The 17,954-nt window shown below is 44.2% G+C and overlaps 2 protein-coding genes across 2 annotated transcripts in view; both read left to right on the top strand.

Annotated features, from left to right (window-relative positions):
- Positions 1-2,610: 2,610 nt before the first annotated feature.
- Positions 2,611-6,117, top strand: timd4 (T cell immunoglobulin and mucin domain containing 4). The gene is made up of 8 exons (XM_026328939.1): positions 2,611-2,702; positions 3,286-3,464; positions 3,860-4,022; positions 4,190-4,264; positions 4,612-4,691; positions 5,596-5,707; positions 5,809-5,842; positions 5,952-6,117. The coding sequence occupies exons 1-8, from the start codon at positions 2,633-2,635 to the stop codon at positions 6,034-6,036; spliced, it is 798 nt and encodes a 265-aa protein (XP_026184724.1). The 5' UTR covers positions 2,611-2,632; the 3' UTR covers positions 6,037-6,117.
- A 1,923-nt stretch (positions 6,118-8,040) lies between these two features.
- LOC113142592 (collagen alpha-5(IV) chain-like) overlaps positions 8,041-17,954 on the top strand; it is a 34,448-nt gene continuing 24,534 nt past the window's right edge. The window contains exons 1-8 of the mRNA XM_026327632.1: positions 8,041-8,158; positions 9,143-9,169; positions 9,569-9,641; positions 11,251-12,769; positions 12,866-12,927; positions 13,139-14,430; positions 14,854-15,288; positions 16,071-17,954. Coding sequence (XP_026183417.1) covers positions 8,128-8,158; positions 9,143-9,169; positions 9,569-9,641; positions 11,251-12,769; positions 12,866-12,927; positions 13,139-14,430; positions 14,854-15,288; positions 16,071-17,954 — 5,323 coding nt within the window. The 5' untranslated portion in view covers positions 8,041-8,127. The remainder of the gene's footprint in view (positions 8,159-9,142; positions 9,170-9,568; positions 9,642-11,250; positions 12,770-12,865; positions 12,928-13,138; positions 14,431-14,853; positions 15,289-16,070) is intronic.

Below are 17,954 nucleotides of genomic sequence, written 5' to 3'. Positions count from 1 at the left end.
TGAGAATACTGTAATAAATACTGAGAATACTGCAGTAAATATTGAGAATACTGCAGTAAATATGGAGAACACTGAAGTAAATGCTGAGAAAAGTGCAGTAAATTCCAGAGAACACTGCAGTAAATCCTGAGAATACTGTAATAAATACTGAGAATACTGCAGTAAATACTGAGAATACAATAGTAAATATTGAGAATACTGCAGTAAATATGGAGAACACTGCAGTAAATCCTGAGAATACTGTAATAAATACTGAGAATACTGCAGTAGATGCTCACTTTCCATTAAAATGACTGTAACAGCCCTGTAGCAGTGAACAGCAGCAGGTGGCAGCAGGACTCTATATCTGACTGGTTTCTGACTGTGGAGTAAACCAGTCTGTTCAGTTCAACACTTCAGTTTGGATTATTATTAAAATCAGTGTTTCTTTAACTCACACTCAGTGGCAGACTCACAGAATACCTGTGGGACATATATTTAAAGGTATTTGTATGAGTGTAAAAGTACTTTCTGCTTTCACAAAACAGTAAGACTTCACAGTATTTTTATTTTCTTTCATCCTGAGGGGAACATCCACCAGCTGTTGAGTCATTTCAGTCAAAACTAAGACGAACCTGCTGGTGGCGCTAGAGGAAAAGTCAGAGGATTATAAGCCTCATTCTGGGGAACCTGAGGAACTGAAAGAAATTTGGTGCCAGTCCAGCCAAAGGTTCTGGAGCCAGTTCAGTTTGGACCTTTTGTGTTTTGTGTATCTGTGGTCACTTTAGATTTCTTTGTCGTTGTTTCCACTAATTTAGTTTCTCTCAGTGGTGATTTTTCACTGGTTGTTTTCAGTTGTTTTGTGTCTCTGAGAACATTTTGTTTGTTTGTCGTCATCTCATCCTCATTTTCAAAGACTTTCTGTATCACGTTGTGGTTGTTTTTGATCATTTCATGTCTCTCTCTGTTTTTAGTCCCTTCCTGGTTGTTTAGTGTCTTATTTGTTTGTGTCTTTGTGGGACATACAGCAGAAGAAGACCAGGGGCCCCAAACCCTGTGGTCTCTGGGCCTGCCCCTGTTCAGTAACCGGTCCACCCTGATCCTGGCCTCCTTGTAGCACCAGGTCTTAGATGCTTTCTCCTCCTCTGATGATTAAGAGATTAAACTGGTCTTTACTGTGTGAATCATCTGTTAAAACTGGATTTGTCTCCGGCAGCTTCTCTCCCTGTGGCTCTAGAATTTGTTTGATCTTTAATATTTGTCCTTTGGATCAATATTGTCTTCATTTTATATGCACATCAGAGCAAATACAGTGTGTGGAGAACAGAGGAGGTGTTTCTGTGCAGGTTATTTTCATTCACAGCAGCTTATGTATTTAGCTGAAGAGTTTTACAACCTTCATTTTACTGTTTTACTGATTTTACAACAAATTCATTGTTACTTCTCACTTCCTGCTGCCAAATTACACATATTACACTAGTAATATTTTACTTTAAGCTCCTCTTCTTTGTGTTTCTATCAGTATATAAACATATAATAAGAGGTGTATAACCCACTATAATGTAGCTTTGATCAGATATAATTAAAAGTATTTATTAATACAGTATATGCTCTAATATGAAGGCATATTTCAATGTTTAAATGTTCATTGTGGGGAGATTTGACCATTTTCTTGATTTTTCCTTCATTAAAAAACTAAATCCTGTAAATTTCATCACATTTCTACACCAGAGGTGTGTCTGGCTGCCATGAAGGAGCGTTTATTAAAGTTAAACATGTTTTAGTTAAATTATTCTGATTTGTTTTTCAAATTAAGAGCCTCTCAGATTGTCAGTTTGGAGAGAAACAGAGACAAAGTGAAGGAAGCAGAAATATTTGATGTGAATAAAGAGACTTCTGTGTGACGGCGACGTCTCCACACAGTCAGAGACGGTGACACAAAGTCCCTTTGTCCCTGACGCTGCGTTCACCCCCGTCTGTTCATACTGTTGCTCTTTCTGCTCATCACGACTCAAAAACACTTCATGTATCACTTATTAAAACCAAAGTGCATTTGAACTGTTTGGCTTTGGAGTGAAGCTAAAGATTAAAACTAAAATCATGAGATAAAAAAGCTGTAAGTAAAAACTATGAGCTAAATGTGAAACTGATGATTAGAATGAGAAATAAATAAATAATAATTTGAAATAATGAGCTAAAGATTTCAGGGGACCAGATCGGATGCAGCAGGTGGTTCACCTGTGATATTCTGCTCTGACCTGATGTAGCTGAGGTTAAAAAATTAAACGACTCCAAAATCTGAAGCTACAGTCTCACCTGAACTTTCTATAATACAGGAAGTGAAACCAGACAGGTGTTCAGTCCTCTGACGTCTGATAGGTTCAGTCTGACCTGAACTTGACCTTAAAAGTACTTTTGGAGAAATAAACGCAGGATGAGCAGCGATCACACCGAACGATCACTGATCAGAACTATTGGGTGGGGGAGTTAGACACAGCCGACATTCAGAGTGGGACAGAATCAATGAAGACGCTCACACACTTAAAACCACACAAACAGACACAGAAACACAGTGTGTCGCTCCTCCCTCAGTGCCCCCACACACACACTGTGTTGTTGTCGTCTGACTGCACAAAGAACACACACTCACAGGATGGCTGCCGCCTCGCCTCGCCGCTGTCGAGCGTCCCAGACCTTCATCAGCATCCTCTTCCTCCTGTCAGGTGAGACAAACAGCTGATATCACAACACAAACGTAGACACATCTGCAGAGAAACAGGGAGCAGACACACAAACAACATGTGTGTTTGTTTTGGTGACTTCCTGTGTCTCCTTTTGTGGTCACTGTCTCTTCGTAGGAGCTTTGGCTTTGTGTCTAATCCTTTTGTGTCTGTAGTTGTGTCTCTTTGTAGTCGCTCAGTGTTGTAGCAGATATGAGTTTCTTTGTCTCTCCAGTGGTTTGAGTCTTTGTGGTTATTTTGAATGTGACCAATCATCTTCCAGGAAGGTCCTTACCATCTGACTGTAAAGAGACTGGATCAGATCAGACCTCTTGGTATGACACAGTGACATACAAGTCAAAACATGAATGATGTGATAAATACAACAGGTGAGATGCTCAACTCCCCCTCAGACTGTTGGCCCTGACACCCATGTGCCATCTGCAGCTGGTCTGTGCTGGTCTTTGAGCTGTGCTGGACTATGACCTGTTGTGGACTTTGAGCTGTGTGACCTGGGTCTAGGTATGGACCCAGGTCTCTTGGTCTCTTTCGCTGATTTTGTCCTCCGTGTGTTTTTGTGCTGCAGGTGGTCTCGTTCCATCTGTTTCCTCTTTTAAAGTCCCGGAGGGGGGCGTGGCCTCTCTGTCTTGTCAGTACTCAGTGAAGCGCTTTGGCCTGAGTCGAGTCTGCTGGGGCCGGGGGTGCGGGACCTTCTGGTGCAGCAACATCCTGGTGCAAACGGACGAGCACGGCGTCATCTCCACGGTCAGGCTGCCTCACGACTTTTTTTTTTTTATTATTTAGTTTTTGTGGTTAATCGAGTCTTAAAAAATCAAGCATTTTATTTACGTTTAGAATAAAGAAAAATGATCAAGGTAAAAAAACATGATTTCAAAGAAGATTTGATCTGACTGATTTTAGGATAAAAGCCCAACCACAGAGACAAGGAGACACATGAAATGATCACAAAGGGACAGAAAATTCCTACAAAATGACTAAAGAGACAAAAATTTACAGAAAACAAACAAATAGAACAGAAACGACTACAAACCCGGATGGTCTGTAGGTGCTGGTGTAAATATATTCTCTCAAACAAAACTGATATGATTCTGGCTGCAACTCAGACTGGCAGTGATCTAATGCAGGCCCTGGTGCTGCAGGTGGCAGACCGGTACCAGCTGACGGGGGACGTCCTGGACGGACAGATGGACCTGGACATCCTGAATGTGAGGCGGACGGACAGCGGTCCGTACTGCTGCAGGGTGGACATCAACGGGATCTTTAATGACAAGAAGGTGATCATGAACCTGAGGGTGGTCAAAGGTGAGTCAAAACTCACTGCTCACACAGGTAAAGGAAGGATTCACCATTTTTCACGTCTCAAGTGTCCACCCAGAGTTCCAGGTGGATACAGCGTGCAGAGCTAACAGGTTTGCTTTGCTCTAATCCTTTGGGTTCAAATCTGAGCAAATCTGGTTTTTGCTTCTCAGCTCCGGCCACCAGTTCACCTCCTCCAACCACAGCCCCAACAGCAAGTCGAGACAAGACGCCTTCGGCTTCCACAGGTGAGACGTGGTCTGCTACATACCCAGCTCTGACTGATCACACAGCTCAAATACTGCATCATTTACATAGTGGAGGTTTGTTTTACAAGTCTCAGGAGCTTCTCCATAAATGTCCAACCAATGTGAAGCGTCCTGGTCTCTCCACTGCCCCCCCTCCTCCATGTTGATGTTCACTGTATTCACCTAATTTGCCACAAAATGAGGACTGTGAAGTTTGTTTGCTGCCATTTATCTTGAAAGTGCATCTTTTCCAGTACGTCCAGTGAGAGTTTACTGACGTTTGGTTTCAGTGCAGTTGTTCTTTCACAGTGTGGTTGGTCTTTGGACTGTTTGTTTGTTTTGTGCAGTAAACTGGAAAAGTCTGCTTTCGTCTCAGCTGGACCTTCTGAGGAGGAACTCCACCCCGCTGCACTCAGACCACGTCACTGTGAGAAACCACGACCCCCAAACATTACAGGAAAATTTACTACTCTAGTTAACTACACTACATTTACCTGATCACTTTAGTTCCCGTCAAACAAAATACAGTCTGATCATCAAACTCTATTGATCCCAGGTGGGAAATTCCCAAGATACCCAGCGGTATATAAAGTACTTCAAATTAGAAGTATATAAGGTAGTTAACGTCAGCTACCCAGCGGTATATAAAGTACTTCAAATTAGAAGTATATAAGGTAGTTAACGTTAGCTCCACCCAACATGAAAGTATACTGTAGTAGTTCTAGTTATTTGTAGAGATATATAAGAATAAATTTGGTTAAAGCGACAGTCTAAAGTGAGAAGTAGAAGAAGTTGTAGAAACATTAGAAATTATTTCCAAATATTTGACTAAAGTGGCAAAAAGGGGCAGAAATTCTTACACAATATTTTCTGCTTTTTTCTCTGATAATGAACCAACAATTCTGAGTGTGATGCCGATAAACATGGAGCATGAAGTAAAGTTGAGGAAACAGAGGAAACAGAGGCTGCAGAAGTTCATTGAGATTCCTTCTGTTTTTAAGTTTCCTTCAGGATCACAGTGATCCAGGGACAGTCGTCTGTACATTCATGGATTGACTGCAAACTGCAGCTGCTCACAGTTAATTCTGCTCATTTTGATCAGGGCCAGAACTTATGATTAGTTTTATTACTGATTAATCTGTTTTTTTTAATTTACATTCAAACATGTTTTTTTTTCTAACCAAAAAACCAAATGTTCAGTTTCTATATGAGAGAGAAAAGCAGCAAAAAAACAGACACTGGTCCCATCTGGACATGTACAGAATCGGGCTTGATATTAAGATATAAATTTGACATAACTTAAAATCCAAACCTTTCTCTGTGTGTGTCAGGTGGAGGACTCTGTACCGTCGCTCTCCCTTCACATCAACGTTCCCATCCTCTCTCTCTCCCTCAGCATGTTCCTGATCTTGGCGGCACTTCTCCTCTTTCTGGCCTTCAAACGTACGTCCGGTCTCCTGCATACAGACACAAGATCATGTGTTACAGCTGCCCACTGCTTTCACTGCAGCGATTTTAAACTCAAATCGTGTTTTATTCTGCAGGTGGAATATACAGCAGAGCTTTGAAGACCGGCTGGTGAGTTCAACATGAGCAGACGTTTATTTTCACATGTGGACTGCAGGTGGAACAAAACAAAACACTTCATGTGAAATAGGTTGTCAGTGCCTTCACTTTTCTCCTACAGTTTCTCCTCTGAAGACCCTCCTCACATCATCTATGAGATCCGTATGAGGAGACCGGTCCAGGACAACATCTACACCCTGGACTAGTGGCCTCCATCACGCCACAGATAATCGGGCTCTGGGGGTTTGGCCAAGCTGGTGCTGGTTTACAGGATGATGCTGCTGCTGTTTGTTGTTTGACGTCTTGTGGCTTTAAGCTGCCTCAGTTTTCTGAAACATGCAGAATAAAAATCAATCAAAATGTCAAACAACACATTTTTTTGTGAGAATATAAGGGAGGGAGGGAAAGAAGCAGAATACTCCGCTCTATAAACAATCTGCTTCATGTAAGAAACACAAACACATTTTTCTTACGTGGCGTTTATGCAGAGACAGACTGAACAGGCCTGGACTTTCTTATTTGAAAGTCATGAAACTAAAAAAATAGATGCAAAACAATCAAAATCATTAAAAGCAGCAACCAGACACTTAAAAAAACAGATAAAACCATAAAGTCACACAAAAGAACTTTAAATAGGGTTTTGTTTGACAGGATCCTTTATATCAGGAGTCAGGGGCCTTTTACTTTATGCAGGACGGAATTAGTGTCAAGGTTTGTCCCATATTTTGGTACAAACGTTGCTGTGAGCAAAGAGACTCTTGCATTCTTTGTTCCTTCAGAGCCTGTAAACCGTCCACAGATGATCCTCCCTGTTCAGTCCCAACACCAACAGCTGTGTGCGGCATCTACAAACACAGGGCGTTCTCTGCAGAAACACGTCCTGGGAGGCTGGAAGCAGCTGCGAGCAGCTCACTGTGTCTCTAGCAGTTTATTTAAGACAATCACAGCCTGCAGTGTGTGTTCACCTGCATGTTTAGAGAAGCCTGAAGGGAGGGCGCTAACTCACACACCCGATGTCAGCTCATCTCTCCACCTTCACATTGAACGCATGAACAAACTCAGCACAGCTCAAGATCCAAACCAGGAGGCCGATCAGAGAAATGACCCAGAATCGGTCCACTTGTTCAGGTTTTCTCTTCAGGGAGCTGAAGGCTCAGTGCTCAGACCTGTAAGACCAGGCCTGACTGCAAATCACAAATCCTCTGCAAATATCAATTTCGAAAAAAGTTTGAAAGTTGAAGAAAAACCAGAGTCCAAGGATGATGTGTGAAGTCTGGAGGTCCGTTCCTGTTGCTGCAGGTGCAGAGTGGGGGGTCGCTGGGGTCTTGGTGAGGGCCCCATTATAATACACAACAGTGCCGTTTGATGGAGGCTTTTAAAACTGCAGTTCTGATAAATGTGACCTGATGAGAGAAAGAACTACTCAACATTTTCCCACAAACACATGAAAGATCAACTGAAGCTAATGTCAACTTCACTTTCTGTTGGCCAACGGTTCGACTTACAAATCTAGTTCTAGTTAAGAACACACATTTCTGGAAACCACAGATTTCGCAGACCAAACCAGTTCTGCAAAATAAGCTAACTCAGTTAAGACCTTGTTGCTGCTCTTTTTAAGAACAGCCGATCGACACCGACGTCTGTTTCTCAGCTAATTTCACCTAACTAATACCTTACAGCTAATTGCTGACTTTATTCACATTGTTGCTGAACAGGTCAAATCCTCCCTGTCAGCACAAAACATCAACAAACGTCTTACTGAATCGGGATGTGCTGTCACACTCGCACCAAACCTCATCAAAAGCTGTAAATTCTGCCAGTTTTGAGAGCGAATAAATTCAGTGGACTCCTGAATGTGGGGATTTGGACTTGCCTGCATTTTAGTGACATTTGTCCTTGTGAAAACGATAAAGTTTAGTATCTGGTAAAGCTGTTTCTGTGTTTAAATGTATATCCTCAGGCAGAAAGATGATTTTATTTCTACCAATGATTCATCCACCATTAATGCTCCAGCACTCTGAGTCTTAATATGAAAATAAGGCCAGAGCGTTTGAAGTAAACAGACGTGTGAAGTTTGTCATCAGCCCACCAGGCGAAAGTGTCATGTGGTTTCCAGAAAGGTGTGTTCTTAACCAAACAGCCTGAGTTTGGAGTCTACAGCATATAAATGTTCTTTCAAGTTGTAAGTTCTTTTAGTAGAGGCAGTATTTTCTTCTGGATCTTTGGAGAGAAAGTTTTCAGTCATCCAACCAGCTGAGCGTTGCGGCCACAGAGCCGACTGCCGACCTGCTGCCGACATGGTTTCGCTCAGGATCACCCTGCTTGCCTGTGAGTAGTCTGATCTGTCTACCTGCAGCATTAATCAGACATATCTCCACAGAATTTAGATTTGAAAAGGGAGGGAACTTGTACTAAAGTTAAAACTTTACAGTCAAAACTCCGTTTAAGAAACAGCTGATTTAAGATTTGCTGCTGGATTCTCTCTCAAAAAGACTTTAGGCTGAAGCATCAACAACAGGAATGACTTTTAGTTACGTACTGACTTTTTCTAACATTGCTGAACATTTCGTCTTTACAGAGACTCTTTATGAAAAGAAACGTATAAAGTCATTTCTATTATTTTAAGGCTGCTGCAAAATATGAGTTTCTTGTATAATCTTGTATAAATATGAGTTTCATGTATAATCTCACAAAACTGTTTTAGACTCATTTTAAGCAAAAATGTTTCCACCATCTTAATTGTAAGCATTTTGTGCTTTTCTTTAGATCTTGAGTTGAACAAAACAAGACATGCAGACATAGTATTGGGCTCTGAAAATTTATAACAGGCTTTTTTTTTTTGTTATTTTCTGTTTCATAGACAAAATGAATGGTCAGTGGATTGAGCCAATAAACTTCATTGGGATCGTTATAAAAAAATAAATGAGTCAATTGTGAAAAATATTAATCAACATGTCCCAAAGCTCAACGACACGTTTACTTGTCTTACACCTAAAAACAGAAAACCAGAAGATCCTCACATTATAGAAGCAAATGTTCATTTAAATACATGACTCAGTCTATTGATTTTCTGCTGATCAACTAATCAATTGATCAACTAATCACTGCAGCACTAACCTTTTGGTTATGGTTCATTTCAAGGCTGTTTAAATTGTGGATTAAGAAAAAAAAAATGTCTGACCCGTTTTTCTGAACCATGTTGTAATATATTTTTGTGAACCAGTTTTTAATTGATCTGAGTATTGATCAGTGTGTACAGAGACAGAATGTCGTATTGCTTATTAAATTAGACTGTGTGTCTGTGTATTCCAGTGCTGGCCTTCGGCCTCACGGCTTCAGGTAAGAAGTGACATATTTTCCACTGAGGCTATCCTCTGATAAGTCAGACACAGCTAGGGAGGTTTCTCCAGTGTCGCCATCTGCTTGCTCATAAGGGATTTGTTGGGTTTTTTTTTTGTTTTTTGTGCCTTGAGGTGATTGTATTGTGATTTGGAGCTATACAAATAAACTGAATTGAATTGAACTGAACAGCTTACAGAGATTTAGGAAATAAAAGAAAGCTGTGCGCGAGGGAAAGGACTGTAGATGTCTAGTCGAGTACTTCAACCCCAGAAATTGACAAAAATTCACCTCTGACCTGTGCAGGATTAAATCAGAATAATTAAACTGATTAAAATTTAGAATTAAAATGACATTGGCGTTGTCCATCTGTGTACCTGTTACTTTGTGTTGCTTCAGGCTTACCCTCACCATCAGCGCCAGATGAACAGCCAGAAGACAGAGGATATGAAAAAGACAAGAGAAATGAGAGGTCAGAAGATATTTACAGATTCTCTCTCCCATTTTACCTCCTTATTTTCAACATTTTGTTCTCTTTATTGTTTCTGACAGTCTCATTGACGCTCTTTCCTAAAAAATATTTGTTATGGTTTATTACTGATTATAATTAACAGTAGTTAAGACTAGCAAACACAGTTTGCAGCACAACTGTAACAGAGAATAAGTGGGATTTTTATAGCTCCAGGACTACCACACTACCAATAATGACCCTGGACTGCCATCTCGTGGAAACCAAATATTTAAGTCATTCTGCGGCTCATTCAGTTTGTCACTTCCGATAATGGGCAACCTTCCCAGGATAAACTGTCATCTCATTATTCCTTAGTGCCAGTTTTTCAGTCAGATCTGCCATTTGTGTGTTTCTCCCTTCCCATCCCTGTCCACCCGGGACATGTAACCGGCTCAGGCACCCTGAGCGCCTAAACTGCCACCATGCACAGATTGAACTGAAATGTGAGCCATGTGCATCTGAAGCTAATCCAATAAATGTCCAAGAAATGTGAAGCGTCCTGGTCTCTCCACCCCCGCCCCTCATATTACAGAATAATGTTTATACTACTGCTTCTTTAAGGGAACTGGAGTGTCCAGTGAATGCTGCCTGAAGAAATACCTGAAAAATGAAAAATATTGTGTACTTTTGGTGAGAAGCCTACAATCGCCATTTATTTTAACAATCTAGAACTTCATTTTTATAAAAAGTTTTGTTTCTTACTATATGAACTGCCAGTGATGATTAACACTGTGTGACAAAATATTATAAGACCAGCTCCCACAAGAAATACAACACTGGCAAGAAAGTTACTGGTATATTGGGTTGTTAATGCCAGCTTCACGACCGCCAACACCAATGAAAATAAAACTTCAACTGTGATGGCCAAGGTAAAACAGTGTAACTCAAATGGGACGCCATGCTCTTTAGTAATTCACTTAAATTAGCTTTCAAAAAATGTCTGCTAGACTTTCTGCAAAATCCCACAAAAGAGATAAAAAGAAGAAGCAATAAGATGGCGCAAGCTGAGACCACCCCCATACCCCACCCCAAGGTTTACACAAACAAAACGTGGCGGTGGAATATACAGTGGGTACGGAAAGTATTCAGACCCCTTTAAATTTTTCACTCTTTGTGTCATTGCAGCCATTTGCCAACATCAAAAAAGTTCATTTTATTTCTCATTAATGTACACTCAGCACCCCATCTTGACAGAAAAAAAACAAATGTAGAAATTTTTGCAAATTTATTACAAAAGAAAAACTGAAATATCATATGGTACTTTCCGTACCCACTGTATAGTATTTTCAATTGTTTGATAATGTTTGTCAGCATATCAATACATTTTCTGCTATTTTTGGTTTGGAAATTTCATATTTTTGAACCTATTTCTGTATGTTGATTGGTGATGTAAATCTGTGTATCTTGATGTATCCTGAACTGTGATTTACTTTGTAAGGCATGGCATAACTCCAAGTTTGGTGTAAGTTGAAATGATGTAAGTTGCGCTATGACTATCACCAATAAACTCCTAGATGATCACATAAATAATATATTTTCTCTGTCTATCTTTCTTTCTCTCCCTTTTCAGTGTTGAAAAAGCACGACCCAATCTCCCAGGGATGTGTCAGAATTCTGCATCATGTGTACTGGAAGAACCTAACTCTATCAGCCAAAAACCGGGCGAACCTGAAGGGCCTGGCAATGCTCAAGGTCAAAACAAGAATACACATCCTTACAAACATGCACATCTAGAAAAACATATACAGCCTTGCAAACATGCAGACCATGGGAAACATGAATATCCCTGCAAATCCACACATTCAGGAAAAGATAAACATGCTTACAAACATGCACATCTAAAAGAACACGAACATGCTTACAAACATGCACATCTAAAAGAACACGAACATGCTTACAAACATGCACATCTAAAAGAACACGAACATGCTTACAAACATGCACATCTAAAAGAACACGAACATGCTTACAAACATGCACATCTAAAAGAACACGAACATGCTTACAAACATGCACACCTAAAAGAACACGAACATGCTTACAAACATGTACACCTAAAAGAACATGAACACGCTTACAAACATGTACACTTAAAAAAGCATTTACATTCGTACATACATCAACATCCAGAAACACATGTACATCAAGTAAAACCTGAACACCCTCACAAGCATGTACATGGACACCAACATCCCAGTGAACTCAATTTTCCTTACAAACCTGAAGGGCCCGAACAGCCTGAAAAATTTGAGGAAGAAGAATTTGTATGCAAAGAAAGACACTCTGAAAAACCTCTATATTCCAAAACACATAAACATCCAGGGAAACATAAACATCCTAGCAAAAAAAAACATCCCGGTGAATCTCAATTTCCAAACATGCCAAAACCTGAGGGGCCCGAACAGCCAGAAATATTCGAACAGGAAAAATTTATCTGCAAGGAAAGACATACTGCAAAACCTGCATATTCCAGAACACATAAACATCCAGGTAAACATAAACATCCAACAAAACAGAAACATTCCGGTGAATCTGAGTATCCTAACAAATCAAAAGGTACAGAGCCTGAACAGCCAGAACAGTTTGAGCAGGAAGAATTCATCTGCAAAGAAAGACATCCTGAAAAACCAATGTATTCCACAAAACATAAACATCAAGGTAAACTCAAAGAGCCTACGGAATCAGAAGAGCCTGAAGAGCCCAGAAAACCCAAACGTCCCCGCAAACCCAAAAAAACAGGTGAACCTGAAGAACCCAGTGAATCAGAAGAGCCTGGAGAGCGAGGAAAACCCAAACGTCCACCCAAACCCAAACAACCCGGCGAACCACAAGAACCCAGTAAATCGAAAGAGACCGAAGGACCTGAAGAGCCAGGAAAACCCAAACGTCCAAGGAAACCCAATCAACCTGGTGAACCCGAAGAACCCAGTGAATCAGAAGAGCCTGAAGAGCCAGGAAAACCCAAACGTCCACGCAAACCCAAACAACTCGGCGAACCTGAAGAACCCAGTCAATCAGAAGAGCCTGAAGAGCCAGGAAACCCAAACGTCCACGCAAACCCAAACAACCCGGCGAACCTGAAGAACCCAGTGAATCAGAGAGCCTGAAGAGCCAGGAAAACCCAAACGTCCACCGCAACCCAAACACCTGGCCGAACCTGAAGACCCAGTGAATAACGTCGAAAGAGACCGAAGGACCTGAAGAGCCAGGGAAAACCCAAACGGTCCACCGCAAACTCAAACACCAGGTGAACATGAAGAACCCAGTGAATCAGAAGAGCCTGAAGAGATAGGTAAACCCAAACGTCCACGCAAAACCCAAACAACCCGGCGACCCGAAGAACCCAGTGAATCGAAGAGATCGAAGGACCCTGAAGAGCCCGGGAAAACCCAAAGGTCCCCGCAAACCCAAACAACCTGATGAACCTGAGAACCCAGTGAATCCAGAAGAGCCTGAAGAGCCCGGAAACCCCAAACGTCCCGCAAACCCAAACAACCCGGTGAACCAGAAGAACCCAGTGAATCAAAGAGATCGAAGGACCTGAAGAGCCCGGAAAACCCAAGCGTCCACGCAAACCCAAACAACCCGGCGAACCTGAAGAACCCAGTGAATCAGAAGAGCCTGAAGAGCCAGGAAAACCCAAACGTCCACGCAAACCCAAACAACCCGGCGAACCAGAAGAACCCAGTAAATCGAAAGAGACCGAAGGACCTGAAGAGCCAGGAAAACCCAAACGTCCACGCAAACCCAAACAACCAGGTGAACCTGAAGAACCCAGTGAATCAGAAGAGCCTGAAGAACCAGGTAAACCCAAACGTCCACGCAAACCCAAACAACCCGGCGAACCTGAAGAACCCAGTGAATCGAAAAGAGATCGAAGAACCTGAAGAGCCCGGAAAACCCAAACGTCCACGCAAACCAAAACAACCCGGCGAACCAGAAGAACCCAGTGAATCGAAAGTGACCGAAGGACCTGAAGAGTCCGTAAAACCCAAAGGTCCCCGCAAACCCAAACAACCAGGCGAACCTGAAGAACCCAGTGAATCAGAAGAGCCTGAAGAGCCAGGAAAACCCAAGCGTCCACGCAAACCCAAACAACCCGGCGAACCTGAAGAACCCAGAGAATCGAAAGAGAACGAAGGACCTGAAGAACCTGGAAAACCCAAAGGTCCCCGCAAACCCAAACAACCTGGTGAACCCGAAGAACCCAGTGAATCGAAAGAGATCGAAGGACCTGAAGAGCCCGGAAAACCCAAAGGTCCCCGCAAACCCAAACAACCTGGTGAACCTGAAGAACCCAGTGAATCAGAACAGCCTGAAGAGCCAGGAAAACCCAAACGTCCACGCAAACCCAAACAACCCGGCGAACCTGAAGAACCCAGTGAATCAGAAGAGCCTGAAGAGCCAGGAAAACCCAAACGTCCACGCAAACCCAAACAACCTGGCGAACCTGAAGAACCCAGTGAATCAGAAGAGCCTGAAGAGAGAGGTAAACCCAAACGTCCACGCAAACCCAAACAACCCGGCGAACCCGAAGAACCCAGTGAATCGAAAGAGATCGAAGGACCAGAAGAGCCCGGAAAACCCAAAGGTCCCCGCAAACCCAAACAACCTGGTGAACCTGAAGAACCCAGTGAATCAGAACAGCCTGAAGAGCCCGGAAAACCCAAACGTCCCCGCAAACCCAAACAACCCGGTGAACCAGAAGAACCCAGTGAATCAAAAGAGATCGAAGGACCTGAAGAGCCCGGAAAACCCAAAGGTCCCCGCAAACCCAAACAACCTGGTGAACCCGAAGAACCCAGTGAATCAGAAGAGCCTGAAGAGCCCAGGTAACCCAAACGTCCACGCAAACCCAAACAACCCGGCGAACCTGAAGAACCCAGTGAATCAGAAGAGCCTGAAGAGCCAGGAAAACCCAAGCGTCCACGCAAACCCAAACAACCCGGCGAACCTGAAGAACCCAGAGAATCGAAAGAGAACGAAGGACCTGAAGAACCTGGAAAACCCAAAGGTCCCCGCAAACCCAAACAACCAGGTGAACCCGAAGAACCCAGTGAATCGAAAGAGATCGAAGGACCTGAAGAGCCCGGAAAACCCAAAGGTCCCCGCAAACCCAAACAACCTGGTGAACCTGAAGAACCCAGTGAATCAGAAGAGCCTGAAGAGCCAGGAAAACCCAAACGTCCACGCAAACCCAAACAACCCGGCGAACCTGAAGAACCCAGTGAATCAGAAGAGCCTGAAGAGCCAGGAAAACCCAAACGTCCACGCAAACCCAAACAACCCGGCGAACCTGAAGAACCCAGTGAATCGAAAGAGACAGAAGGACCTGAAGAGCCAGGAAAACCCAAACGTCCACGCAAACCCAAACAACCAGGTGAACCTGAAGAACCCAGTGAATCAGAAGAGCCTGAAGAGAGAGGTAAACCCAAACGTCCACGCAAACCCAAACAACCCGGCGAACCCGAAGAACCCAGTGAATCGAAAGAGATCGAAGGACCTGAAGAGCCCGGAAAACCCAAAGGTCCCCGCAAACCCAAACAACCTGGTGAACCTGAAGAACCCAGTGAATCAGAAGAGCCTGAAGAGCCCGGAAAACCCAAACGTCCCCGCAAACCCAAACAACCCGGTGAACCAGAAGAACCCAGTGAATCAAAAGAGATCGAAGGACCTGAAGAGCCCGGAAAACCCAAAGGTCCCCGCAAACCCAAACAACCCGGCGAACCTGAAGAACCCAGTGAATCAGAAGAGCCTGAAGAGCCAGGAAAACCCAAACGTCCACGCAAACCCAAACAACCCGGCGAACCAGAAGAACCCAGTAAATCGAAAGAGACCGAAGGACCTGAAGAGCCAGGAAAACCAACGTCCACAGCAAAACCCAAACAACCAGGTGAACCTGAAGAACCCAGTGAATCAGAAGAGCCTGAAGAACCAGGTAAACCCAAACGTCCACGCAAAACCCAAACAACCCGGCGAACCTGAAGAACCCAGTGAATCGAAAGAGATCGAAGAACCTGAAGAGCCCGGAAAACCCAAACGTCCACGCAAACCAAAACAACCCGGCGAACCAGAAGAACCCAGTGAATCGAAAGTGACCGAAGGACCTGAAGAGTCCGTGAAACCCAAAGGTCCCCGCAAACCCAAACAACCAGGCGAACCTGAAGAACCCAGTGAATCAGAAGAGCCTGAAGAGCCAGGAAAACCCAAGCGTCCACGCAAACCCAAACAACCCGGCGAACCTGAAGAACCCAGAGAATCGAAAGAGAACGAAGGACCTGAAGAACCTGGAAAACCCAAAGGTCCCCGCAAACCCAAACAACCTGGTGAACCCGAAGAACCCAGTGAATCGAAGAGATCGAAGGACCTGAAGAGCCCGGAAAACCCAAGGTCCCCGCAAACCCAAACAACCTGGTGAACCTGAAGAACCCAGTGAATCAGAAGAGCCTGAAGAGCCAGGAAAACCCAAACGTCCACGCAAACCCAAACAACCCGGCGAACCTGAAGAACCCAGTGAATCGAAAGAGATCGAAGGACCTGAAGAGCCCGGAAAACCCAAACGTCCACGCAAACCCAAACAACCCGGCGAACCTGAAGAACCCAGTGAATCGAAAGAGACCGAAGGACCTGAAGAGCCAGGTAAACCCAAACGTCCACGCAAACCCAAACAACCCGGCGAACCTGAAGAACCCAGTGAATCAGAAGAGCCTGAAGAGCCAGGAAAACCCAAACGTCCACGCAAACCCAAACAACCCGGCGAACCTGAAGAACCCAGTGAATCAGAAGAGCCTGAAGAGCCAGGAAAACCCAAACGTCCACGCAAACCCAAACAACCCGGCGAACCTGAAGAACCCAGAGAATCGAAAGAGAACGAAGGACCTGAAGAACCCGGAAAACCCAAAGGTCCCCGCAAACCCAAACAACCTGGTGAACCCGAAGAACCCAGTGAATCGAAAGAGATCGAAGGACCTGAAGAGCCCGGAAAACCCAAAGGTCCCCGCAAACCCAAACAACCAGGCGAACCTGAAGAACCCAGTGAATCAGAAGAGCCTGAAGAGCCAGGAAAACCCAAACGTCCACGCAAACCCAAACAACCCGGCGAACCTGAAGAACCCAGTGAATCAGAAGAGCCTGAAGAGCCAGGAAAACCCAAACGTCCACGCAAACCCAAACAACCCGGCGAACCTGAAGAACCCAGTGAATCGAAAGAGACAGAAGGACCTGAAGAGCCAGGAAAACCCAAACGTCCACGCAAACCCAAACAACCAGGTGAACCTGAAGAACCCAGTGAATCAGAAGAGCCTGAAGAGAGAGGTAAACCCAAACGTCCACGCAAACCCAAACAACCCGGCGAACCCGAAGAACCCAGTGAATCGAAAGAGATCGAAGGACCTGAAGAGCCCGGAAAACCCAAAGGTCCCCGCAAACCCAAACAACCTGGTGAACCTGAAGAACCCAGTGAATCAGAACAGCCTGAAGAGCCCGGAAAACCCAAACGTCCCCGCAAACCCAAACAACCCGGTGAACCAGAAGAACCCAGTGAATCAAAAGAGATCGAAGGACCTGAAGAGCCCGGAAAACCCAAACGTCCACGCAAACCCAAACAACCCGGCGAACCTGAAGAACCCAGTGAATCAGAAGAGCCTGAAGAGCCAGGAAAACCCAAACGTCCACGCAAACCCAAACAACCCGGCGAACCAGAAGAACCCAGTAAATCGAAAGAGACCGAAGGACCTGAAGAGCCAGGAAAACCCAAACGTCCACGCAAACCCAAACAACCAGGTGAACCTGAAGAACCCAGTGAATCAGAAGAGCCTGAAGAGCCAGGAAAACCCAAACGTCCACGCAAACCCAAACAACCCGGCGAACCTGAAGAACCCAGTGAATCGAAAGAGACCGAAGGACCTGAAGAGCCCGGAAAACCCAAACGTCCACGCAAACCCAAACAACCCGGTGAACCCGAAGAACCCAGTGAATCGAAAGAGATCGAAGGACCTGAAGAGCCCGGAAAACCCAAAGGTCCCCGCAAACCCAAACAACCTGGTGAACCTGAAGAACCCAGTGAATCAGAAGAGCCTGAAGAGCCAGGTAAACCCAAACGTCCACGCAAACCCAAACAACCCGGCGAACCTGAAGAACCCAGTGAATCAGAAGAGCCTGAAGAGCCAGGTAAGCCCAAACGTCCCCGCAAACCGAAACAACCCGGCAAACCCGAAGAATCCAGTGAATCGAAAGAGATCAAAGGACCTGAAAAGCCCGGAAAACCCAAACGTC

Source organism: Mastacembelus armatus, chromosome 14, assembly GCF_900324485.2.
Source record: "Mastacembelus armatus chromosome 14, fMasArm1.2, whole genome shotgun sequence".
NCBI classification, from domain to species: domain Eukaryota; kingdom Metazoa; phylum Chordata; class Actinopteri; order Synbranchiformes; family Mastacembelidae; genus Mastacembelus; species Mastacembelus armatus.
The sequence above is the reverse complement of the archived record's forward strand: the minus strand, read 5'-3'. Positions and strand labels throughout refer to the sequence as shown.

Excerpts from the sequence above, each read along its gene's own strand:
- timd4 (XM_026328939.1), top strand. The coding sequence starts at position 2,633 with ATGGCTGCCGCCTCGCCTCGCCGCTGTCGAGCGTCCCAGACCTTCATC. Across the intron at positions 2,703-3,285 it reads CATCCTCTTCCTCCTGTCAG|GTGGTCTCGTTCCATCTGTT; the intron begins GTGAGACAAACA and ends TTTGTGCTGCAG. Across the intron at positions 4,023-4,189 it reads GAACCTGAGGGTGGTCAAAG|CTCCGGCCACCAGTTCACCT; the intron begins GTGAGTCAAAAC and ends TTTGCTTCTCAG.